Source organism: Coturnix japonica, chromosome 15 (assembly GCF_054131305.1).
Source record: "Coturnix japonica strain WE chromosome 15, WE-NBRP24, whole genome shotgun sequence".
Lineage (NCBI taxonomy): Eukaryota > Metazoa > Chordata > Aves > Galliformes > Phasianidae > Coturnix > Coturnix japonica.
The window spans coordinates 2,058,723-2,083,657 of record NC_140677.1 but is presented as its reverse complement, the minus strand read 5'-3'; the positions used below and the strand labels follow the sequence as shown (position 1 = coordinate 2,083,657).

Genomic DNA, 24,935 nt, shown 5'->3' with positions numbered 1-24,935 from the left:
CTGTTCCATAATCTTCCCAGGCACAGAGGTGAGACTCACCGGCCTGTAGTTACCCGGGTCGTCCCTGCTCCCCTTCTTGTAAATGGGAGTGACGTGACCCTTCCTCCAATCATCTGGGACCTCACCTGACAGCCACGACTTCTCAAATATGATGGAGAGCGGCTCAGCAACCACCTCAGCCAGCTCCTTCAGGACCCTGGGATGCACGCCATCTGGCCCCATAGACTTATACTCATTCAGTCTAAGAAGGCACTCTCGGACTTGCTCTACCCTTACAGTGGGGAGGGATTTACCTCCTTGGTCCCCACATGGAGGGATGGGGGTGCAAGACTTAGGGACGTGAAAAAGACTAGAATCCTGGCCACCAGTGAAGACCGAGGTGAAGAACTCATTCAGCACCTCAGCTTTCTCTTCATCTGTTGAAGCCATTTCTCCTTTTGAATTTACCAGAGTAGGTACGCCCATTTTGGCCTGTCTCTTCTGGCCAATGTACCTGTAGAAGGTTTTCTTATTGTTTTTCACATCCCTCGCCAAGTTCAGTTCTGCCTGTGCCTTGGCTTTCCTGATCCCCCATCTGCAAGTTCGGACGGCATCCCTGTATTCTTCCCGGGTGACACAGCCTTGTTTCCAGAGCTTGTACACCCCTTTCTTCACCCTCAGTTCTCTTAGCAGGTCCTTGCTGAGCCATGCCGGTTTTCTACCTCTCCTGCCCACTTTCTTAATCAGGGGAATGGAGACCTCTTGTGCTGCCAGGAGGGCATCCTTGAACAGTAGCCAGCTCTCCTCAACGTCCTTATCTTTGAGGGCAGCGCGCCAGGGGATCTTGGCCAGCATTCCATTGAGTAGCTTGAAGTCTGCTCTTCTAAAGTTGAGCATCCTGGTCCTGCTCTTTGCCAGGCCCACATCGCTTGAGATCACAAACTCAACCAGGGCATGATCGCTGGAGCCCAGGCAGCCTCCAACCTTGACGCCTTTGATGATCTCCTCAGCGTTGGTGAGCAGCAGGTCCAGCAATGCTTGACCTCTGGTCGGAGGTACTACTGCTGATGGACGAGTGTGATGCATGAGAGAGGTCGTTTCTCTGGTAGAAGCATCCTGCAGGGCAGGAAGGCCACAGTCAGCACCCAACTTCAACTGCAATGTTTCTGACAGGTCCCCCAGGCCCACCCGAGGACGTGACAATCGATGAGATCACCGACACCACAGCCCAACTGTCCTGGAGGCCAGGAGCAGACAACCACAGCCCCATCACCATGTATGTGGTGCAGGCCCGGACGCCCTTCTCCGTGGGCTGGCAGGCTGTGAGCACAGGTAAGGGCCACACTGACCCACTGAGCTGTGCTGCTGGAGAAGGAGCCCATTGGGAACTGCAAAGCCACAGATCTGCTCTCTGTGTGATTCCTCTGGCTGCAGGATGCTGCTCTTCTTAACTGGTTTCAAGTCTGGCAACCCAAAGATTTAGGTTCCAGTCAGCGCTGTTACTCATCCATTTTTCTCATGAATGTTTAAGGGAAAACAGAATGAATTCCTATCTTTTGTTGCCACACTGGAGATATACAGCAGTAATTGTGGTCTATAAAGACATCCCTCAGGGACAGCCCGTGTCATCTGGCCTATCTTTAAGTAGAATTATTTTCCTGATAGAGGGAAAAATCCCATGATGTAATTGCTCATTCCACCAGAGGTTAATTCCATTCCAGTAACCATTAAACAGAGGGAACAGTGCAGTCTGAAAGGAGAAAAAGAACAACTTGCAAACCCGTTGCCTTGACACCTTGTTTTCAGAAAGTGGCAATTTATGAGAAACTTTTTAATAGCGGGAATTTCTGTGCTAAAAGCACCGTGTTTTAATGCTCTGACTTAAGCAATTACTAAGGCATTAAAAATGAGAAAAGGTTTGACAATCCACATTTACTTTGTATCCGTGTTAATCCCTCATTGCTAAGGGTATCCAACAGGACCTTTTCTCAGCCTTTTTAAAATACTTTTAGTGGTTTTATCTGCACCCCTGACCTGTGTCTGTCTCCAGTTCCAGAGGTGATCGATGGCAGGACGTTCACAGCCACTGTGGTGGGCCTCAACCCTTGGGTCGAGTATGAGTTTCGAGTCGTGGCTGCCAACTTGATTGGGATAGGGGAGCCAAGCAGACCATCGGAGAACAGAAGAACTGAAGAAGCTCGTAAGTAGCAGCAGGCAGCTGAATTCAGTCTTGTCCCCCAGCTGCTCATAGGGGATGTGTTCTTCTGCTCCATGTTAGGCTGTAATGGAATGGGCTGTGAAATAGGAAAATATGTAAAAGCCCTTTTTATGGAAGATAAATGTTTAAACTAAACAATTAGAGGCTGAATACACAAGTTAATTGACATACTTTTCATATACGATTATTGACATACTTTTAATGTGCTGTTTGCTGTGGCAAATTAGTCATTTGCTAATGTTTCCGATACCCAGCAGAGGAAGGCCAGCAGAGTCCTGTAGCTGGTTCATTTCAACACACTCCTCTGGTTTCAGAATCCCCACATGCATTTTCAGTGCTATCTACAGTTCTGCATCTTGTTTTAATTTTTTGCAGTTCCTGAAGTCACCCCAGCCAATGTCAGTGGAGGTGGAGGCAGCAAGTCAGAGCTGGTCATTACGTGGGAGGTGAGTGGAGACCAAACCAAGAGGAAAATGAATATGGTGCTGCGAACCAAGGGCAACTCCTGAGCCTCAGCCCTTACCTTGGTGCTGTGTTATGTGGCAGCAAATGGTTAAGAGTTAGCACAATGCAATTCACGCTGGTTTTTACTGCTGCTAATGAAAGCCAGCAAGAAGAGATGCAGAGATGAAGAATGTTTAATATTCCTTAAGGCAGCCAGGGCTAGAACTTTAGTCATTTGTCTGCTCGTATTTTCATGTTATGATGTGATGCAGCTGGCGTATTTTTCCTAATAATGAACTTCACTAGACATGCTAACACTTCCACTTAGCACTGTTCCTGACCAAGCTGGCAGAATGAATCACCAGAGATATTTTTAAGGTTATTAAAAAACTATAAATGGGTTTTTCTCCTTACCACACAGCTCAATGTGCTAAATTTCCTCCTCCATTGGACTAATTAGTTTCGCTGCATCTCCTACAGATACTCCAATATGTTTCAAAAACACAAGAACATCAGCCGTGACTTTGACTCATAATTTGCACAGAATATAATTTGTATTCCAACACAACAGTCAATTTATTCTCATAAACATCCAGAGGCCATCTTTCTAATGGCCTGGTATTTTATATTTTTGAGCCTTGGACTGCAGAGCGACGCCGCCACCAAAAGTAACCCCTTGACACACAGGACAGTGGCCCATCATTACAGAATATTGTCATACATTGAAACTTTGGGTGTCCATAGGCCCATTTGAGCTTCCAGCTGCTAACCCTAGACTTAGGAAGGACCAAGAAGCAACAGGGAAATAAATGCAATTGCTCAACTTGCCACCTCTCCATGCTTTGTCTGCCCACAGACCGTGCCTGAGGAGCTGCAGAACGGAGGTGGCTTTGGCTACGTGGTGGCTTTCCGCCCCTTCGGCACCATCAGCTGGATGCAGACCGTCGTGGCCTCGCCAGACGCCTCCAGATACGTCTTCCGCAACGAGAGCCTGCCGCCCTTCTCGCCCTATGAAGTGAAAGTGGGGGTGTACAATAACAAGGGGGAAGGCTCCTTCAGTCCCGTGACAGTCGTGTACTCGGCAGAGGAAGGTAGTGTGAGGAGCCCATTCCCCCTCCCCCGCCTTGCCATCATCCGCGGATCAGAGAGGGTTCAGCATCCGCATTGACATTTTTTGATTCCTAATCCTTGCTCTGATTTATAATAAATGGTGCACCGTGAATAATTCTTTTGATAGTCATTAAAATAACATTAATCGTAATGAAATCTTTTGATATTAATGGAAAAGCAATATGTAATCTGGAAAGAATTCAGCAGAGATTTAGTATGAATTAATGTCCACTGATTAGAAAATGTTCCCTCTTGTCCTAATTACTGTACATGGTATCCTAGGTTGGGCTTAGTAATGACATTTATTATTTCTCTTGCAAAGGGGAAGTGCAGTCTAGCACAGGCCTGACGGGGCTTTGTTTTGAAATGGGAAAGTTTGTTTTTGTCACATGCCTCTTTTCGCATGCAATAATGAAATTCCCTTGAAGTTAGTGACTAATTAAACATAGAATTGAAAACTCTGATTTTATTTTTAACTCTTCTACCCAGAGCCAACCAGAGCTCCAGTCACAGTTCTCGCCAGAAGCCTTTCTGCCACAGACATTGAAATTTCTTGGGCTCCTCCTCGAGAGAATCAGCACAAAGGAAGGATACAGGGCTATGAGGTAAGGCAGGGAGCCACGGCGTGGTTCCAGGGCCGTGTGCTGAGCAGTTTGGGGCAGCACTGCTCCTACTGTGTGGTCCTGCTGAGCAGTGCCTTACTCTTTCAGCATGCAGAAGTTCATTCTCTTCCGCGGTTAAAGGTGACACATCTGTCTGTGTGAAATGCAGATGGGAACTTGCTGTGGTCAGACAGTGTGTGCTGATGACCAGACAGGCTGCTCTGACATCAGCGAGCTTCTTGGGAAAGTCCATAGATTGCAGGTCATTTCTTCCATCTCAGACCAAAGCAGTGGTCATAAGCAGCCCCGAGTTTAAGGACAGAAGGTATCCTGTTTAATCCTTGGCATCTCCCCTGAGGTGGGAAAAACAGCAAGACTTGCCCAGATGAGACACAGAGAACCTCTTTGGGCAGAAGTATCATAGAGCTAGGAACCACCAGGGTGCTGCCTGCCTGCAGCTGGGGTTGAAGCGCTCACTTTGTCTTGCAGGTCAGGTGTTGGAGACATGACGAAAAGGAAGAGAACGCGAGAAGGATCAGGACAGTTGGTAACCAGACATCTGCCAAAGTCACCAACTTGCAGGGCAATGCTCTCTATCACCTGGCAGTCAAGGCATACAACACTGCTGGCACCGGCCCGTCCAGCGCCGTGGTCAACGTGACAACAAAAAAGCCACGTGAGTGCTCAGGACAGTAGGCCGTGCTCTGCCTGGGGAGGGTCTCTGCCAGCTCTCCTAGTTTTAATTGAGCCTAAGGAACTGGGAGATATTTATTTGCTGTTTTCTTTGTGCAGAAGGATTAGCCATTTTTGGTAAGGTTCTTCTCCATGTTAAGTAAGCAGAGCTTGCAAAATTGAAATCACAGCTGTGTAGGAATGTTAAGTATTTATCTTGTTCAAGAGGTTTTTTTCTTCTTGTCTTGGGCATGTTGAGCACCTGAATGCATACCTTTACAGCCAGAAGACAGTGCAGTGTCACAGCTGCTGTGACCTCAGGGAGATCAGCTCATAAGCTGGGATGGGACAAGTTGGAAGGGTATGGGGAGGGATCTGACTGCCAATGGCACTCCACAGTCACAGAATGCTTTCTCTGGTTTGCCGTAGCACCAAGTCAACCCCCTGGGAACATCATATGGAACTCATCAGACTCCAAGATCATACTGAACTGGGACCAAGTGAAAGCACTGGATAATGAGTCAGAAGTGCGGGGCTACAAAGTGAGTGTTTGCCAGCACGGGTCATGCACAGCCTCCATTGGGACATGCAGAGAGTCCTGATGGAGCATTGGTTGTCCCCAAATTCTTGCACTGGGCTTTAATGGGAATGTTCATTATCCTGTATTGAGTTTGGGGTTTACAGTAGGACCTTGGGTGGAAACCTTCCAGAGGCTGTAGCCAGCTCCTTAATTGCAGATAAATAAAATGCTTTTTTAATAGCTCTATTTTCTTCAGAAAGCAAAGCCAAAAGAAAAGAAAGAGAATCCTCATTAGTAGCTGTTTTAATAGGGTTTAATTTAACCAGAGAGAAATCTTGGGAAGAATTCAGCTCCATCACCTTCCACGAGGGTTTAATTTGGCCCAAAGAAGACACCAGTGAGTGAATGCCAGCCATTGCCTCTGGGGCTGGGCTATGTGAGCATTTCCACCAGAGCTGGAAGCAGTGAAGGACCTGGGCACGCTTCATTTTCTGTTCACAGCCCACAGTTTGGCAGCATCAGACTCGTGTTTGTGCCAGCTCTCATGTCTGCCCTCACTTCTAAGTATCTTTGATGCACTCTGCTGAATAATCAAAAGTAAGGAATTTCTCGGGGCTTTCAGTCAGAAACCCCAGATGAATCCCAGCAGTTCAGACTGTCTCATCCCTACACATTTTTGGTCTGAAATGCAAATTAAGAAGTCAGTTGAAACAGGTGAAAGAGCCTCTCATACCCTTGAAAAGGCAGAATCTGTCTCACAGGTGTCTAAAAGTTCCTTTCTTTACTTACGGTTAGGATAACTCACATTCCTTCCCGGCTCACAGCAAAACACTGCCCAATTTTTGGTGGTTTTTTTTCTGGAAATCTTCAGAATTATGCCACAATTTGTGGTGCTAATTAATAGGACTTGTGGTTCTTAGCAGGTGAATTTAAGAAGTAGTTTAGGTGGGGAGGGCAGTAGTGGCTGCTGGGGTCAGGACTGCACCTTGGTGACCAGACTGTGTGTCTGGCTGTCACTGGGAACTTGAGGTGTGAGAAGAGAAGTGGTCAGACCAGATGCTCCTACAGCAACGAGTGCTTCTGCTGTTTGTGCTTCCTCATTGCTCTCCCACAGGTTCTGTACAGGTGGAACAGGCAGAGCAGTGCATCTGTGATTGAAACCAACAGGACCTCGGTGGAGCTCTCCCTGCCCTTTGATGAGGACTACATCATCGAGATAAAGCCCTTCAGTGACGGGGGCGATGGCAGCAGCAGCGAGCAGATCCGGATCCCAAAGATCTCGAGTAAGGCCAGGGAGCAGGTGCCTCTCTACCCTGTATCACCCCAGGAGCAGCCAGTGGGACCTGGGCATGGGCATCATGCCCTGGGGGGGCAGAAATTCAGCATCCAGCACAGTCAGGGTCCCAGCTCCAGCCTGAGCCAAGGTTAAACTATGAGAGATGCTGTCATAAGCGCTTACGGTTCTGTTTTAAGATTTCTGCACACTTTCTGCTCTCCTACTTCCATACTCATATATACTGAATATATTGTTTCACTGCAACTCACTATAACAAAATATAAAACGCAGTGTTCAGAGACTTTTAAATTTATAAGGCTACTATATAGCAATATTCCATTCTGTGTTGGATGCATAAATATTTATTTAGGGAAATGAGGTTGTGCAGAAGAACAAACAGAGAGTATTTTATTACTCAACATTGCTTTTGTAAAATCTCCATGTCCCATCTTCCATTAATAATACCGCAGTTTATAAGCTGCATTAAATCAGCTGCCTCTGCAATGCAGGAATGTGGCATTAAAATTACAGCGATGTGAAAAGCCCTGTGTGAGAGCAGAATTATCTCCCCCTGGTTGTGTGCTGTGGCCATACAAACCCTGCAGAGGGATTTCATCAGCAGACACAGCAGAGCAGGAGCGCACGCCAGTTCCTATTTGGCTCCACGCAGGAGTATCCCCATAGGATGCTTTAGGATCGTCCTTTAGGATGTGGATTGGGCCAGGCTGGTGCCGTTAATAACAGCTTGAATAACTGTAAAGAAGTATGTGGGAGAAGCCTCAGAATAACAGCAGTGGAGATTTCAGTGGGCAGGAAGGGGTGGTGGTGGAGCATGGGGAATGGGCAGGGCTGTGGGCTGAAGGTTTGCAGTGCTCTCTGCTGATCTCCCTTTTTTCTTTGCTCAGATGCGTACGCGAGAGGAGGCAGCCCTTCGACCTCCAACGCCTGCACACTGTCAGCCATCAGCACGATAATGATCTCGCTCACAGCTCGGTCCAGTTTATGACAAAAATTACACAGAGGACTTCTTGTTTATAATATAAGCAACATTTAGCTAGCTGTTTTGAAGACACCCAGTACCAAGTAATATTGTGGTTTGAGTACATCTTACTACTGGAAAAATGTTTATGCTTCTTTAGGAATGGCATTATACAGTACTTCCTCAAAGCAAATATAGCTTTGTCTGAAGTTTCCTTGGAAACTCTGCAATGCACTGAAAACATCTGTAATACGATGTTACCAAAGCAGTTTACATATGTCCTTATATGCATATTTTTTATTATATATTTAGTGTTTTATAGAATTTTTTAAAAGTTAACATACGATGTAGATATTAATTTTTCCTCTGCTATAAAATGCTATGGACAACATTATCATGAAAATATTGTTTGGAATTTTTTCCTTTCTGACGAGAGTTCCACGTTGTTCTTAGTCAATTGGCCGCCCCTTTCCTGTTTGGTGTCACAGGGCTCCGCGGGGCAGAACTGCTTCCCACTGGGCTCAGAGTGAGCAGCGATACTTGTGTGAACCCAGTGCTGTTAGCACATAGGATTTTCCTTGTTATTCAGAGGATTCAGCAAGACAAACTCCAAATGCTCAGAAGGAATGCTATGATCTTGAAGCAAAACACGCAGATTTCGGTTGTTTGCGGACTACAGGACATGTAGCTGATATTCTGGCGTCATGCAGTAAGGTTCCATTTTTACTGTCTTGAAATAGCTTCGTCTTTATCATAATTAGCATCAAATGGGGTAGGAATGGAGGTAGTGTGGAGATGCTGGGTACCTGTGGGTGTCCCCCCGAGGGCCCTGCTGCAAATTTGTGCTCACATTGCTCCAAGGACACCAACAGCAGCGCTCCAACACGCAATGCAACCGGGCTCAGTGCTGCCCACACGCTTTCCTCCCCCATCCTTTAGTCATCTTCCTCTCCAGCCCCATTCTGGCACCCACTGGGGCCCAGCAGCGGTACGGGGAGCCCCTCGGAGGTGTAACAGCAGCACGCCGGAAAATGACAAAATCCACAGCAAAAATCATCTTCTTCAGAGAAGGACTGTTTGTTACTACGGGGTACTTTTGTACGTTCACTCAGATGGGATAACGCTAGTACAAGGCAATGGAATTTTCTATACAATTTTCAAGTTTAAATGCGCAGCAGTGGTTTACTATTATTTTTTTTCCTGATAGCTTGAATTTGCCTGTAACTTGTCTTTTTTGCTTACAAAATAATACAGTTAACTTTTAGACCTTCTAAATATATTTATTCAGTAACGCATAATCAGGATTCCACTTGTGTGAAAGTCAGGGGTGTTGACCAGAGAAATATTGTCAGTATTTCAAGCTGTGTTTCTTTCTTAGTTTGATATGGTTACTTCTATGTAAAAAAAAAAAAAAAAAAAAAAAAGACAGAAAAAGAAAAAAAAGAAAAAGAGAAAAAAAAATGAAAAAAACCACAAAACCAAGAAAAATGGAACAAAAAAAAAACAACAAAAGAGCTGTAGTTTTCTCCCCGGTGTAAATGATATTTATCAGTGAACTAGCAGATGTAACCTTTTTTTAAAGGTATTGTTAATAAATATTCTGTCATTTGTAAAGATACCTGTCTGCTAGGAGCATTTCTCCACCCCGACCCTTTGCACCCACAATGACAAATGTCAGCACCCAGCGCCCACCCGGCTCCTCCCCACCTGGTAGGGATCCACTTCAGAGTAAATCTATTGGGGTGAGAACAGCTATTACTGTAGAGTCCTGAACATTCAAAGCTCCCATGCAGAGCGGTGTGGTTGGAGTGCAGCTCGGGCATCTGGGTGTCTCATCAAGATATGAGAAAGGATCAGGAACAAAACAAACGCTCTCCTCCCTCCAGGTAAGGCATCGCTTCCTTCTTGTCTTTGTGGACTGTGGCAACATTTTGTGTTTCTGATTCTGTTCTTTTAAGTGCAGCTAATTTGCGTGATTGGAGCCCACCAAATCTCGGGTGTTTCCTTTGGTGTTTCAAAGGAACCCACTGCACTTTGCCTGTCAGCGGTGCTTAAAACCAAATGTACGCAATTCAGCTCTTAGAAAGAAGTTTTAAAATTGCCATCTTCTATGGGAAATGTAAAGAGATTTATTAAAGCAGAGACACTCAGACGGAAGTAGGGAGCTTGGCACCTGATGGGGGGCACCTGAACAGCGTGGCTTTGGGGAGAAAGTACAGAAAGCCGGGCAAGAGAAGCAACGGGCTGCGACTGTTTGTGTTGTTTCCCCATGGTGTGCATCCCCACCAGCAGCATGGGAAATCCCAAGCTTGTCTATCTGTCACTTCTGAAGCTTACAGCAGAAATGTCCTGTCCAAGCGCTGGTGCCCTGAGAGCTGAAGGCTTTCACTGCAAAGTGCAGAGCAGTCACAGCGCACAGCTCAAATGCAAACTACACTGAACGCATTGCATTAATCTCTGCAGTACCTTTCCATTAATGGGAGTGAAATTATATTTAGAAATTTTATTTATTAGGGTACTTGAAGCCATGACATAAATGAAATACATTACAGTAAATGAATTCTCTTTCATCTCACTTTTAGGATTTTAATAATGAAATACTGATTTTCAGACTGTTAAAGCTGGGCACCTCCAATCCATTCCAATCACAAGTAGTAGAGACATTCGAGGCACAAACATTGTTATATTAATGAGCTACATTAATTTTGATGGAGCCATGCTATTTCACCCACATGAGAGCTGCCTCATTTATTATAATTATTTCTTGTCTTTAGCACCTGGGAACTCCATTATGTTTAGGCACTTTCCAGACAACTTCATTGCTTGGTGTTCTGTTGGGTTTTTTGGTCTTAATATTCCATGCTTATGTACTCGGGGCAGCCGGGTGGGCAGGAGCTCTTCAGCCAGCACTCAAAGAGCAGGGCAGTTGGTGAGGGCAGACCAGAGCTGCTTGGTTGGCTTCAGGCAGGTCTAGTAACTTGCTTGGATGGCTAAGAAGAATGAGCTGCAATACTGGGCTTGGATTTTCAAACTCAGCTGAAGGCAACTGGAAGAGGAGCCCAGCTCCCTTGGTATCAGAAAGCCCTGGTGAAACCACAGGGCAAACTTAGCTATGCATAACTGAGGACTGCATTCCCAGGCTGTGTTTTATAGATGGTTTAAGGAAATGCATCAGCATGTGCCAGGAAAGTGTTGCTTTTTTATCTTCTTTCCCCTTACGCTGTACCCTCTTGCACCATGTCTGTGGGTCGAGGCTGCCACCTTGCCATTGGCACCACTGTGCTTGTTGCAGAGCGCTCACACCAGCTGTTCTAAATGGATGGACAAGCAATGCTGGAGCCAACAGCCGAGCAGTTCTTCACCTGTGGCCTCGTGGCTGCCTCAGAAGACGTCGTTGTGCAGATCACTGCAGGGGAGGCCCTCGGCCAGGCTGCCCGGCTCCAGCCATGTCTCGCTGGCGCAGCTGCGTGCCCTCTGCAAAACAAGCATAGCTCCAGCACTGACCGACCCCCCTGCAGCCATGTCTAGGCATCGAGCCATCATGAGCTGCAGGGAAGCCCTCAGGGGCAGTAATGTCAGCACCTCACCCTGTTTATGCTATACTTTGGGAATGGAGTGCTTGCAGCAAGCAGCTCCAAGGTCTCATATCCCATGCAGGCAGCAGGGCTGTGCCCTGACCTCCTGCTCACCCCGAGCTGCCCTTAAGTACAGCAGGACCGAAGGTAGCACCAAGGTGCCACAGGGAATGGAACAGCCTCTGTCTGCTCCCATTTCATGGCTGCAGTGTTAATATTTGTTAATATTTCTCTCGTTCTTATTTGTGATATCTTAAGTCGTGTTATTTTACACCCATGGCTTTAATTAAAAACAAACATTATTTGCTAATCTTTTAAGCCTGTCTCCTTGACCAGACCATGGAATAATACCCCAAAAATCAAACCTCTATTCTGAAGGGACAAATTAAAATCAAGTTACTGAGCAGCACTTCCTTGAGCAGACAATGAGGAGTTTTATCTTATCTGTAAGGCAAACGTATTTACCAGGGAAGCGACAGCAAACATAATAAGGCTTAAAACCAGCTTAACAGTAGGACACGAGCATTTCTCACTGTTTGGGATCACAAAATAAAGCTCCAGTCCTGGCCGTGCTCCCGCCAGCAGCGGTTCCACAGGAGGCAGGGATGGAAGGACAGCAAGTGTTCCCTCTATTGATAAAGAAAAAAACCCAAAGTGATTAAAATATTACTTTACCTCATAGTGATTTGGAAAGGGATCTCTGAACTTGATCCTCGGCGTCGGAATTGGCGGAAACAGTTTGCTCCACATGTGGTGTCTGTGGGAAAGAGAGGCAGAAGGCCGTGAGGGCACTGCTGTGGGGCACAGGAAGAGTTCGATGGTTGGACTGGATGATCCTAGAGGTCTTTCCCAACCTTAGTGATTCTGTGATTCCAGGTGTTTAGGCAGATGAACATTTGTGGTAGTGGGAGCTGCAGAGCAATCGTTTCCTTGTCTTTGACAGCCCAGAGTACAGAATACACATCTCAGTCACTGCAAGGCTCTGTCTGCCAGATGTACCAACAGGGCCAGATTTTAATGGGAATATGGCCTGAGTGAAGGTGACAAGACTTAGCCCAGGAGGAGCGTGCAGAGCCTGCTGGGGACCAGCCTGGGGCCTACAAAGCAGAAGCAAGGCCAGGACATGGCTGCCCTGCAGCACCTGAGCCCTGTGCACTGCGACAAGTCCTGCTCCCCTGCCCCATTTCTTCTGTGACAGCTCTGGCCCATCTCTGGTTCGTTGAGCACTTTGGTTACTTTGACTTTCTTTCTAAAGCTTTCCGATTTCTGTCAAGTTTTCTCTTATCCTATTATTCCTCCCCAGCAGGGAGTCTAAAATAATTTCTTGCTGCTAACTCACTCTTTTCCATAGCTTTCATTTTGAGACAGAAAACATCCTCATCTCTCTCCCCCTCTTTCAAAGCGTTTTCAATCAGTCTGGAGCTAACGCTTCCTGGCTGAGCGGCTGCTGCCTTTGAGGAGACATTGATTGGGAGCTGATTATTTGCTGAAGGGAGGGGAAGTACCGGGGCTGGCACAGCAAGACATGACTGAGCAAGTTATGGGATGTCTGCCATTGCTGTGCATGGATGGACCTGAGCTTGGAAAGCCATACAGCCAAGAAAAGAAGCGTGCACACCCTGGTGCAGGCACTCCATCTTCACAGCTCCTACCATGAAGAGCAAAGTGATCTCAAAACAGTGAATTATCAGTTGTGCTCAGCAGAAACAGGGGGGTCTGAAAAGGCCCTTTGTTGTGAGGGGGCATCTCTGTGGGCATAAAGTGGGACTGGTTTGCGCTCTGCCTCTTCCTAGCAGGGCCCAGAAGTGGAAGAACCAGAATAATCTTTGTGTCCCAGGATCCCAGAAGGAGAAACAAGTTTAGCTCTGTCCACACTGGTTCCACAGCAGCACTTCAAGGATTCAAGAAGCTGAGGGAAGGATGAGTGACTCAATGTCACCTGCCTCAGGGTGTCCATGGCACCCCAAGGTCGGTTCAGCTTCAGCCAGAAGCACCTGGGGAAAGGCTGCTGCTATGATAGACTGAGAATTTGGGAAAGCAGTGCAAAAGACCTTCCCAGCATGCTCAGGGAAACAGCAGCTGGGTTTCTACCTGCTTTTACCTCAGTCCGAGTGTGGTTTTGATTTACACTATTGCTGTATAACATAACCAAGGAGGTGTGGGTTTATTTGGAATTGGTGCATTTGTAGTTGTGCTATTTATCAGTGAAGGATTTTGATGGAGCCGTGCCAAAATCATTTATTGAGTCAGCAATAAGCATAAGTTACACATCACTTCTGGACTGGAAACACTTAGGATTAGCACACGAGTGGCCAGCAACACTGAGATGGGAGCACACCTGGGTTCGTGGTGGCTGCATGCCCCTCAGGTTTAAGGGTCCTTGCAGTGGGGCAGTGCTGTGGTGCTTACACTGATGCTCTCAGTATGGTCCTGGTCTTTTTTTGCAGTACACTGAAAAGTGGGATTTGAGTGATTAAATATTTCGTCACAAAAAAAAGTAGACATCTGTGTTTGCCTTTGTATGGCCTAGACCACAGCATTTGTTGTTAGTACTGTTTGGACACTGTCAGGCTTTGGAAACACCTTGTGGGCCTCTCCTAGCTTAACTCTGTTTCAGATGTTGCTCTGTGTCTTTCTTTCTGAAATTTGCTACTTTCCCACGGGCTGTGACTTTAAAAGGCCAAAAATAAACAAGAGAATATGTTCATTTTCCCTCTTGTAAGCTGATGAGATGGATAAAGTATTTGATTTCACCTTTTGCTAGAGCACTTTTATAATGGTGTGGCTCCCGAGATGCTCTGTGACCTGTTCCAAATGACTGCCCTGCAGCAGGTGCTGCTGGCCATGGGCTGTGTGGGGTGCAGACAAGAGAGGGGAACCAGGTGCAGGGCAGGATGGGCACAGTGATGGTAGGGTATGCAGGGTGACTCAGTGTGCTGATTGCATTAAGTGGAGAGCACCTGGGAGTGAGTTACTAACTACATCCTACTGGGGGATCTCCTCCAGCAGAAAGTAGAAGGCTGAGGAAGCATAGAGGAGGCTCATTCATGAAGACAAAGGAAAGCATTCAGCTGTGCTTTTTATCAACACAGTTTCCTCATCTGTTACTGCAGGTAAGTGAAAAGGTTCTCCAAAAGGCTACTTTGCCTTCTAGCAGAGATGTTTACCTCTGATACTTGCATCACAGAAGAATTTATAGAAGCCTTTGGCATAATGAAATTCCTTATAATGTCTTTAAATGATTCTGTGGCTTGAATTGCGTGGAATTCTTTGTGAATTTTCAACAGCAGTAAAAACAGGGACTATGAATGAATGAAATTGTGATATAGGGAACCTGTTTTGCTGTTCTTTTGTGTTGTGCTTTGCTTCATCTCTTTGCACTTCCTACCACCTCCCTGAGCAGGCTGGAGGACTAGAAAAAGGGACGGTGAGGTAAAGAAGAGGGCAGAGGATACATCAGGATGACCACTAATTCCAAATGTGCTAAAGAAATTAATAAGAAATTAGCAGAGTTTAGGACGGTGCTTAAATTGGGGGCAGCTGTGTTTATTGTGAACCTGAAAATTGCTGCTTGCTGCTTGTTTCAGGGAAAAAGCTTGTATTTACATTGATTCTTTAATGCACGGCCTGACCAGTCAGTGCTACAGAAATCCAATATAGCTGGGTTTCTTTAAAGCACGTTTTGGAAGTTTGGCTACGTGGAAGCTGTTTAGCATCCATAGCCTCTGTATAATAAGCTCAAAAACTCACAACAGCCAGTAGTTCAGTGCAATTGTTCTTGTCAAGGGGTGACAAGGAGCAGAAAGTGCAAAGGACCGCTGGAATTTTTACCTGTTCAGAGTATATACAGCACTCATGAAATTCAGTCTGTTTGCCCAGGGCCTAACATTGAGTGTAGGTGTGCTGGCCAATGAGAAGATTATGGGCTGTGTATACGTTTTGGCCATGAAAGATGGTCTCATCAGTTTTACTGAGGTTAAAGACAGAATCCCCCTCTGGAAGTCATAAACCCTGCAATGTCCATTTAAGTGAGGAAATGAGATACAGACAAAAAGCCTTTTAAGAAGATGTTCTCACTTGATATATGGGGCACTTTTTGTTTTAAAAGTGAACTGAACAACCCTCTTAACCCACCAGTTTTGCTGAATGTTAATATTGATAATTAATGAGGCTGACTGTTCCTTATTCGGTATTTTTGCTTTGTGTAATTATGCTTGAATATAAAACTCAGTTCCCCTTGCAAAAATTAAGCAAAGCTTTTAATGATCCCCAACCTGTTCAGCACTTGATACTTAGGTACACTGCAGTTAGAAAGGAGAAATTAATACTTACAATTTGCATACTATAGCAATAAGCGTGACCGTAGAGCATGTGGACACACACAGCACAGTGACGCTCCAGACTATGAGATTCTCCTGTTGGTTTTCTCCTGAGTTTCAAGAAGAACAAACAAACAAGCAAACAAACAAACGTATACTTTAGTGCAGGTATTATTTTAAGCATGCTTTTACAAAAGGTTTCATCAGCTGTTTTTGTTTTGCAGTTGAACATGCAAACTGCGCCAAGTGGGTATCTCAAATTAAAAATGAAATGCAAAGCTTCAGGAATAGTTTCCCTGGTACTGACATTCTGCCTTCCTTAATCCTTTTCTTTTACTGTATTGCCACCAAGCAGAGCAGCCTGGACTGGCAGCACTTCCAGAATGCCAGCCTGCATCACACCTCATCCCCAGATGCACAAGGCAATGTAGGCACTACTTGCTTATAGCCTCAGGCACAACCTGTTTGTTTTCCATTAAGCCACTCTTCACTTCTGTTCACCCTTTCCACAGGATCTACATTTCTCTGCCTTCATGAACTTGCCTGTAAACAAGATGTTGAAACCTGCAATTTTTCCTGTGAGCTGTTGCTGATGCATTTCCTCGGGGAGGATTTCTCTACTGCCTCTGCCTGCGAGCAGACACAGGTATTTCTATCAAGGTCACAGAATGGCCTGGGTTGAAAAAGACCACAATGATCATCCAGTTTCAACCCCCCTGCTAAGTGCAGGGTTGCCAACCATCAGACCAGGCTCAAAACAATAAGGTCAACATTTCTATTTCAGAAAGACATGCTCAGTGGCCAGGACCGTTACTTTGTGCCACATTCTGCCATACAACTAAAACATTTACATTGAGCTGCGTTTTCAAAAGGTTGCTGAGTCCGTGTGTGCTTCCGATAACTACCTGTCCTACTTATCAAATGTCAGCACTGCCATTACCAGGTAATTGAGAGGACATAAATCAGACAGCAGCAGACATCTTGGTTTTATTGGTCTAGTAGAAAACAAACAAACAAACCAGTATTCAATTTTGGCCAGATTTCTTCCTAAGAAACAAGGAGCTCAGCCTGCTGTCTCAGAGTAGGCACTGGGACCAGGGCGTGGGTGCTGCCATGAGCTTGTGCCAATCTGTCCTGAGCCTTTGTGCCACTGAGACAGAAGTCCCCAGCCAACCTCCAGCTACAAACATGGCTTATTTATTTATATTGGATGGCTTATTTAGTCTGCAGCACTGCCATTTTTCTTTCAAGAAAGTAGGAGTGTTACTGTCAAATGAATTTCTCATGTTTGGCCTTTGCTGCCTCTTAGCAGAGGAGTCATTAACAATCCTGTTTCACAGTTCCCCAGCCATTGTCATGCTGCAGGACAGAGATGGTTTTCAGAAATGCTTCAGTGACAGAGAGTTTCTATCAGATTCTTCAGATTTCCTGGGAAAGCAGAACTGGGACAGCACAGTGAGTATCTTCCAGCCCCAAACTTGACATAATGATCTGCTAAACTGTGAGCCCTGGCAGTGGGTGCTCCCACATACATACCTTTAGTATTTTGTTTGACTATAGCACTTCCAAACAACCTCTTAGAGAAAAGTGGGATCAAGGTGAACTCTGACAATGCTGACTTTGGCAGCACATGGCTGTACTGCACAGGCTTCGATTAGTGCAGCCCAAGGAAAGGATTCTGAATTGTATTTCAATTTTTAACAAAGCTAAAGGACTGCTGCTACAGAGGGGAGAAGTACAGTAAACTAAAGAGAGTAAGACTTTCTTTTGCCTTTGTTTTAGTGAAAATCAGGAAGTGAAGAAACTCAAAAGATGATAACAGCAAAGCAGGATGTCTAAGAACAAACAGTTGATAACGTGCCATGATAAGAAAACTGCTACTTCCTGAGAAAAATCGGGTTCAGTGGGAAATACAGAACAAAGTGGAGCAAATTATCATATTCCAAAGACCATGATGGTTTGGTTTGAAAACGTCAGGTTGCTCCAGTAAAGTAAAACTGCTGTGACCACTCATAGTAACTTCCAGCATTAGCATCTTGGAGCACCTGTTGTCTATTAAGGGAGCATTGCACGTGCTCATGACTGGGCATGTGTGCTTTCCAGCAGTATATTACTACTTCATTACAAGAGTGATGCATGTAATACTTACCAATATAAACAGTTTCACTCCAGTCGCTCCAAAATCCACTTACAGAACACATGTGATGATTTGCTCTTATTTGTATGGAATATCTGCAGGTAACATCAATCCATAATCTGAAGTCATGCAAATATGTTTTTGATACCTGTTAGAAGAATACCATTCTGTTATGCATTATTTAAGACCAGGAAATTTAGAAAGCAGTTAAATCACGTCTTCCTATTTTTAAAGGCTTCTTCAGTAGACTATCAGTGAGCATCACACACTGCTTTGGAGAAAGCTGTCTATCTTTACAGGTGCCATTCCTCTCCTAACATATCAGGATTTCAGAGCAAAGCATGTTAAATTTGCTTTGTTTTGGATTCTCCCTTGAGATACTTCATGCTGGATATTCAGAACTGTCCGCCTTCCTCCTGCTGAAGTCGGACAAAATACAAGTGAGTTACTCCTTTTTGTTCTTCTGTTTTCCAAGCTCTCATGGAGGTAGTGTGTTGCAGGCATAAATCATGTCCAAAAAGGAGGTAAAATATGAAAACTGGAGAGATTTGGGCTATGTTGAACCCTAGTCACAAATAGGACACAAGTTTCACCAGTAGTCCATAGTTTCAAAAATGCACCGTTAGCAGATTTCAATTTAAATGATCTTAAATGTGTACCATGGATGTGAATACGAAGACTTTTTCTCCAGGTTGTGTGAAGTCATTCTTTATCTATGCAGGACAGTGAGTGTCAGAAATGAAATGTAACACTCAGGCAATGGAGGAGCAATTACCTGCTTGTTACCTGACTTCAAGTTGATGAGGTAAATTTCATATTCAAAACAGCCTTCAGGGAATGCAGAAAGTGGCTTCTCCCATGTGGCCACGAGATCATCTTGCTCGAAGAATACAGTGACATTTCTGGGAACATTCACCTTCTCTATAAAAAGAAAATCATACCAGTAAGTTAAATAAAGAGTGAAGTTTAAATACTAGCAATCGAAACAGCTTATAAATTCATCAAGTGTTCAGGTAGGGCCTATAATTTTTGAAGTTATTTCACATTGTAGGCAGAAAATGTAACGATTAAAGAGGAATAACTGTACTGCAAAAAATAATTAAAGGAAAAGAGTTTAAGAAATCCATTTATAAGATCAGAAGAAACTAGATTATTGAAGGAGAAAGTTGTGAAATTATTATTTGCAAAATCATGAAATTAATCATAGACTGATTCAAACTCTTCTATTGTTTTTTAAGCATAACCAGGAAAGTTACTGAAATCTGGAAAGAAATCAAATGATCAGTAGCTGGTTTGGGGGCTGATAACACTAATATTCTCCTACAAATCTTTTACAGTTCTGCTGAGCTTTACTCATTGAGTTGTTTGTTTGTTAGTTTCTACTCACCAATGGCATTTTGGTTAAATAACTGCTGGAAAGGCTTGATTGCAGCATACTTGCTGGAGCCATTAATGTGTATTACAATGAGCTCATCAATCTCACCAGGAGCAATATGAGTCACTGAGAATCTGCCCTCTGTATTCCTGTTCCACTTGTCTTTGATATAATCTTGGCATTCTTCCGTGTAGGTCTCATACCTAAATTAAAACATGCGTGAGAAATGCTCTCAAGGAAATTCTGCATTGAATGAAATGGGAGAAGGCACCAACCTGTAAAACAGAAAGTACTCGGTATCTTCTGGTGCCCCTTCACCAGGAAGCCAAGTGCAATGGAGAGAAACAGTGCTAGAAACGGTGAAGTGAGTAACACAGGACAAACCAGTGACAGCTGTATTTTCAGCACCTATAGAAACACAGAATTGTAAGACAGGAAGAAAACAAACACTTATTACAGAAGTTGTGTGAAATGGACACTTTCAAGACACTTTGACTACAGTCTTTTGCCCATTTTGTCTGTGCTGTGTCTAGTCCTGGTACTGATCACACAGTTCTACCAGTTACAGAAGGATGGAGACTCTGAAAAATCACCAGTAAGGTTGTACCACACAGCACCATTACACATTTTCTGTACCCCTTGAGATTCAAGGCAATATCATCTTTTGCCATCCTTGGGTGGATAGAAGAAGGTTATTCTGGCTTTATCAAGTAATGTTTAGAATATTGGGGTTATCCATGTTGCATCTTCAGATTGTTTACCAGGCTCTGGAGCCATACAAAAAGGCCCAGATTAAATAAGTTTTGTAAAACCATTGTAGCAGGTAGAGGGAGAAATGCTGTATTATTTAGAATTATACTTGTCATCTTCTGATTATTACTCCACAGACTAGTACAGAACACACATTCAGACCTCTTTCTTATTTCTTCTTACCCGGTGGAGGCTGAAGTTCTGCTGTCACCCAGTCACTTGTCACCTGAAGACCCTTATGGAGAAGTAATGTCCGGACGTGTGCAGAGAAACCATTGTGAAGTACAGCTGTTCGGAAACTGTGAGTCTTCATTGTATCATACTTGAAAATTAAAAAAAAAAAAATAAATGAAATAGGCAACACAAGATGGAAGCTTAATCAAGGGATTTGCTAAGAGTGATCTACAAAGGATGGGCTTTTGGCTGAGTGCCCCCTGCATGGTTACTTGAAACCATCACATACATCACACCTTCTGCTCCCTTGTTGAACTCAGCAAGAAGTCAGCCTTCTTAGCACACTGGACTTACTTTTATCTTACCTCTTCAAACAAGGGAGTTAAGATTTTCACATCGTATCTAATAGTGTAGTTTTTTTGTTCCTGATCAGGGCTTGGCTTCCAGCTTAGAAGTACTTGTGCTAATGCAGAGACTGTAAGGGTCAAGTTAACAGGTGGGAAAACCTGAACTGTAAGGAAGAAGACAAAAATATTCTTAGTGCACTAATCCAGTGAGTTGTTTAGGCCAATAGCTATAGGTAATGTAATGAGCAATACAAGAAGACAATAAAGGATTTCATTTCAATATTATATTCTCTCCATAGTTTCTCTCGAAGCATTCCTGATATTTGAAAAATAAATTTAAATAACAACCAAAGCTTCATCAAATAAGAGTTTACTTGAAACTTAGATTTAAAATATTTTTGTTTCATCTTTATAATTACAATAACGCATTACATTTGGCTTATTAATTAGGCCCAGGCTCTTCAGTTGGATCCCCCAGGCTATTGGGCTTCTGTACTGAGCAGGGTCAATAAGTGATCAGCCAAATGATCCATTCTCATTGACCCAGGCTTGCAGAACAGCATGACATGGGGGCTGTCCAAGTGAAGGCTGACAGCCACAAGAAGTCATATGTGAGAGGGGAAAAAAAAAGTATGATGAACAGAGGAATTAGGCATAAATGGGAGAAAACATAGAAAGGATGGGAATGATAATTTAAAATGACAAGGCAAAAGGGATTCCTGGAGCTCTTACGGAAATGAAGAAGATCTCATGCTGGGGAGAAATGTTAGCATATAAATAGCAATGCAGTGAAATTATCAATCTACTCCCCTCCAATTCTGGAGTGCTTCAGAGCCCATCCTCCCTCATTTGCCATGTCCCAGGCAGCTTTTAATGCCCGTTTGCTCAACTTTCAAGTGTTCTGCACTGGGGGTATGGCCTCCTGAAGAGTTAGAAAGCCCACACACAAACTGCCTTGAACTGCTTGCTCTAAAATGTTCCTTGTTGAGACGCCCACAAAAAAACTTCCAATATCAAGTTAGTTCTTGATGTACCAGGACAGGACCCAGGGCTGCTGCCAACGATGTTCTATGCTGTCCTGTTTCTGCAGATAAGTGCAGTTTTATGCTGTCTGGAACACTGCTGTTGTTGGAAGGAAAAGGACTTACCTGCTTTACATTGAAGTATGCGTGGCTGGACTACAATTCTTATCCAAAGGAGCATCAGACAAACTCTCATTGTGCTGGCCGTAATGTTTAGATGGTTAGTGAGAAAAACCATGCATCAAAGCACATGGCTTGCAGGCATCTAAAACCAAACACAAGCCCAAGTGTTAAGCATGCAGACCATGGAGCATGCTACAGGTATTCACAGCTACAGGACCAAAGTAATAAAACCTTGCAGGGCACAGAATATTCTCATTCCCTTGCAGGAAAATACATCTTGTAGCTAAAATGAAGTACAACTAACCTCATCTCATTTTGCCCCCTTTGTTTTTGCCAGCCCCCCTGGAAAAAGCTGCTGTTTTCAGCACTGCCATGTGTGGATGCTCAGAGCAGCAGTTATGGACCTACAGCATCTCTGAGCAGAGCGACTTGGGTTCAGGTGTGTTGGCTTTTGATGGAGACCCATTAACTCCAAGAGCAGAAATATCTGTCTTTTTAGCTGTTGCTATATATCGAATGGCTGCTTGCTGGAATCTGCTCTCCAGTTTGCATTTCACTAAGGAAGCAGTCCCAGTGCCCACCTCAAGGCTAATTCTCCAGTGTTAATTAGTGGGTGTAAGAGAAACAATTTTGTTTGATTCTAATTTAAACGCTTGAAAACAGCGTGTTCTTACGCTTCCTACAGACTGTTTCATGAGGGGAAAAAATCTGCATGTTATCATTCATATACAACCTAATATAAACAACATGGAAATAACAGCAGCTTTCCAAAACGTTCTCACAGAAGAGAAATACGCCCTCCTAGCCCAATCACGCTGCTTCCCTGGGGCATCTACAGCAACTGCTTGTATGAAAAACATAATATATTCAGGCGGTAATGAGCAGAGAAAGCATCTTTAACCCATCAGTTCTCACTGAACCTCCAATAAATAACCCAGGGACTGGAAGCAATCCGATTTATCACAGTTGGAGTACTTCTGCTACACAGTAACTGCTTTTAGAAATGGTGTATGAATGCTTAGTTCATTAAAATGATGCATAATCCACAATGCAGCATGTTTCCTAATGTCCAACTCTGCTCATTATCTACATTCGTTTTCTGTGTGTATCTAGTGTTCTGCTAGCCAAAGTGTTCATGAGGCTAATTGAACCTCTAGAGTTTTCTAAAGGATTATTCCTGGAGAGCCAGTGCTTGTTTTTACATAGGTTGGGTTACTGAGACGTTTTGGTTCTTCCCAAATATATGTGAATCACTACCTGGGTGCTATTCTGATACCAGACATTTATGCTTAAACACCACCCCTGGATTTCTTCCCATTGCATTGCTGTTTGTGAATGATACCACACAGCCTGTGACAGCCAATCTGTTCCCTGTGGTAAACTCTTGGAAATACCATCAAAAAGGTTAAAAAAAAGCACCAACAAGATTATGCTCCCTGCAAAAAACTGGTCTATGGTAAGTACGGTAAGTTTACTCAGGATGAGTAAAAGCTTGCTTATGGTTTTGGTTATATACAGTAAAAAGCAATGAGGAGAAGGTAAAGGATGCATTGCTTTCCTGGAATGAAGGGTATATTCCTTTATAAAGTGCAGTAAAAATCTAAACCATAAGAGCTGAAATGGTAATGATTTTCTTACTTATAATTGGCACATGTTCCACTGAAAGGCAACTGGTCGGAGCAGATTCCAGCTGCATATTCCAGCTGCGTTTCCCAGCATAATGCAAAGATGACTTCAAAGTGGGGCCTTGGCAGCCTTCAAACAAAGCACAACAAGACAGGAAAACAAACTGCAATGTAAATCCCAGGAGGTTACCTGCGGAGTCTCCAAAGTCAAGTGAAGAGCCTGCTCTGTTCGTTCAGATGTCCTCTGGGTCATCTCCCTGTGGGTTCCTTTTGTAACTGCTGTCTTTTAAGTACAGATGCGATAGGTACTTCAGAAATGATAGGAGATAAGTGAGTTAGACAAGCATGCGTTGTAAAAAGGGAACTGCAGATTTAACCACAGGATGGAAGGCTCTGTTCTAGCACATGGTTTTACTTTATGCATTGAGGATTAGTTGTATACCATAGTCTACAGTCTGATCATTCTCTACTAACTAACTGTTGATGAGCCAGGAATGTTTAAAAGCTCATTGCAAAGTATCCACTTACTGACCAGCACTGACATCCCAAGTTAAAAATCAGATTCTGATGTTGCTGGAAGACCGTGCAGAATTGCCTTGTCCAGTCATCCTGCCATGCAGCCATGTGTCTATCACTGGTATCTGGAGAAGTTACTGGCACCAGAGCAAGATGAGCTTCCCAATGTCATGCAGAGAGCTCTGAGCTGTGATCCTTGGGAAGGCTGGATAAGACAGGCTCAAAAGGAGTGGGAAACAACCTAAGAAAACCCTGCAGAAAGGGAGTCTGTTCATAATATGCTTAGAGGAATCATGAGGGGGCTAATGACATTCATTAGAAACCTGGATTGCAAATACAGAGAACTCTTCTAAATGTGAAGGTGATGCAAGCTGGGAGAGGTGAGTTCTTTGGACACTAGAACTAGATTCAAGCAAGTTCTTCAAAAATCAGTGAAAATCGGGCACAGTTCAGAGTGGTCAAACTCTCAACTACATTTTTGCACTATTAGCTGTGCATTACATGCTATTAGTAATCAATTAGTGATTAGGATATGGGGATATGCCAGGTCATAAACCACGGAGGTCAGTCAGGAATGAGGGCTGTAATCAAATCCTGCTGGAAGGCACGGAGATAAGGGAGGTGCCCTGTTTGCTATATCTGTCTGTGCAGCCCTGAATAAACAGCTATAACTAACTAAGTGTTGAGCAGGGAGCTCTGACAGCTGCAGCTCGGTGTTACAGCAGCAAAGAGGCTGTTTCTAAAGGTGAGGCAGGATATTTAACAACAGAAGCAAAGGAACAGGTAGGGAGAGGTGATGTTCTTATGTTCTTACACAAGGCTGACAGAACTTGTAAACGTGAGATGTTTTTTGCAGTAGGTCATTCCTAAAAACCCTTTTGTGCTCATAAACGCTCTCCTTTCCACAGCAAAGAGATGTGCTTGAAAGGCTGAGCGGATCTGTGTAACATCTCTTTCAGGTACAAAGAACCCGTCGCGTTTTTGGCTGAGACAGATTTATTCCGGCTGTGGGACTTCAAAGGGAGCCAAGCTGTCGATCTGAGCTGTGCAGGGAGCTGCGGCCCACACATGAAGGAGCGGTGAGCTGTGCATACAACTCGTGCACAGATGATGCCACGGATCGGCCGGCACGAGGCGCCCGTGAGGAGCCGCTGTGGGGCGGGGAGGAGGCG

The 24,935-nt window shown here is 44.3% G+C and overlaps 2 protein-coding genes across 18 annotated transcripts in view; one reads left to right on the top strand and one right to left on the bottom strand.

The window, feature by feature from the left end:
- Positions 1 to 9,416, top strand: part of LOC107319900 (contactin-4) — a 242,648-nt gene extending 233,232 nt beyond the window's left edge. For all 11 annotated transcript variants that reach the window (XM_085516128.1, XM_015875248.3, XM_015875243.3 and 8 more), the window contains 9 exons: positions 1,153 to 1,311; positions 2,030 to 2,179; positions 2,573 to 2,643; positions 3,498 to 3,732; positions 4,241 to 4,356; positions 4,843 to 5,029; positions 5,455 to 5,567; positions 6,660 to 6,828; positions 7,727 to 9,416. In XM_085516128.1, the coding sequence (XP_085372254.1) occupies positions 1,153 to 1,311; positions 2,030 to 2,179; positions 2,573 to 2,643; positions 3,498 to 3,732; positions 4,241 to 4,356; positions 4,843 to 5,029; positions 5,455 to 5,567; positions 6,660 to 6,828; positions 7,727 to 7,827 (1,301 nt within the window). In that variant the 3' untranslated portion in view covers positions 7,828 to 9,416. The remainder of the gene's footprint in view (positions 1 to 1,152; positions 1,312 to 2,029; positions 2,180 to 2,572; positions 2,644 to 3,497; positions 3,733 to 4,240; positions 4,357 to 4,842; positions 5,030 to 5,454; positions 5,568 to 6,659; positions 6,829 to 7,726) is intronic.
- Positions 9,417 to 10,356: 940 nt separating this feature from the next.
- IL5RA (interleukin 5 receptor subunit alpha) lies at positions 10,357 to 24,858 on the bottom strand. Of its 7 annotated transcripts, none has more exons than XM_085516138.1 (11): positions 23,438 to 24,858; positions 21,626 to 21,764; positions 20,496 to 20,641; positions 20,140 to 20,278; positions 19,482 to 19,614; positions 19,219 to 19,409; positions 18,607 to 18,752; positions 17,844 to 17,979; positions 15,708 to 15,804; positions 12,051 to 12,132; positions 10,357 to 11,274 (listed from the first exon to the last, which is right to left on the bottom strand). In XM_085516138.1, the coding sequence occupies exons 2-11, from the start codon at positions 21,735 to 21,737 to the stop codon at positions 11,182 to 11,184; spliced, it is 1,275 nt and encodes a 424-aa protein (XP_085372264.1). In that variant the 5' UTR covers positions 21,738 to 21,764; positions 23,438 to 24,858; the 3' UTR covers positions 10,357 to 11,181. The 7 variants fall into 7 exon arrangements, 6 of the variants coding, with proteins under 6 accessions (XP_085372264.1, XP_085372265.1, XP_085372266.1 ...); XM_085516139.1 differs by lacking the exon at positions 23,438 to 24,858 and adding an exon at positions 23,261 to 23,383; XM_085516140.1 differs by lacking the exon at positions 12,051 to 12,132 and having other exon boundaries at positions 10,357 to 12,004.
- Positions 24,859 to 24,935: the final 77 nt, after the last annotated feature.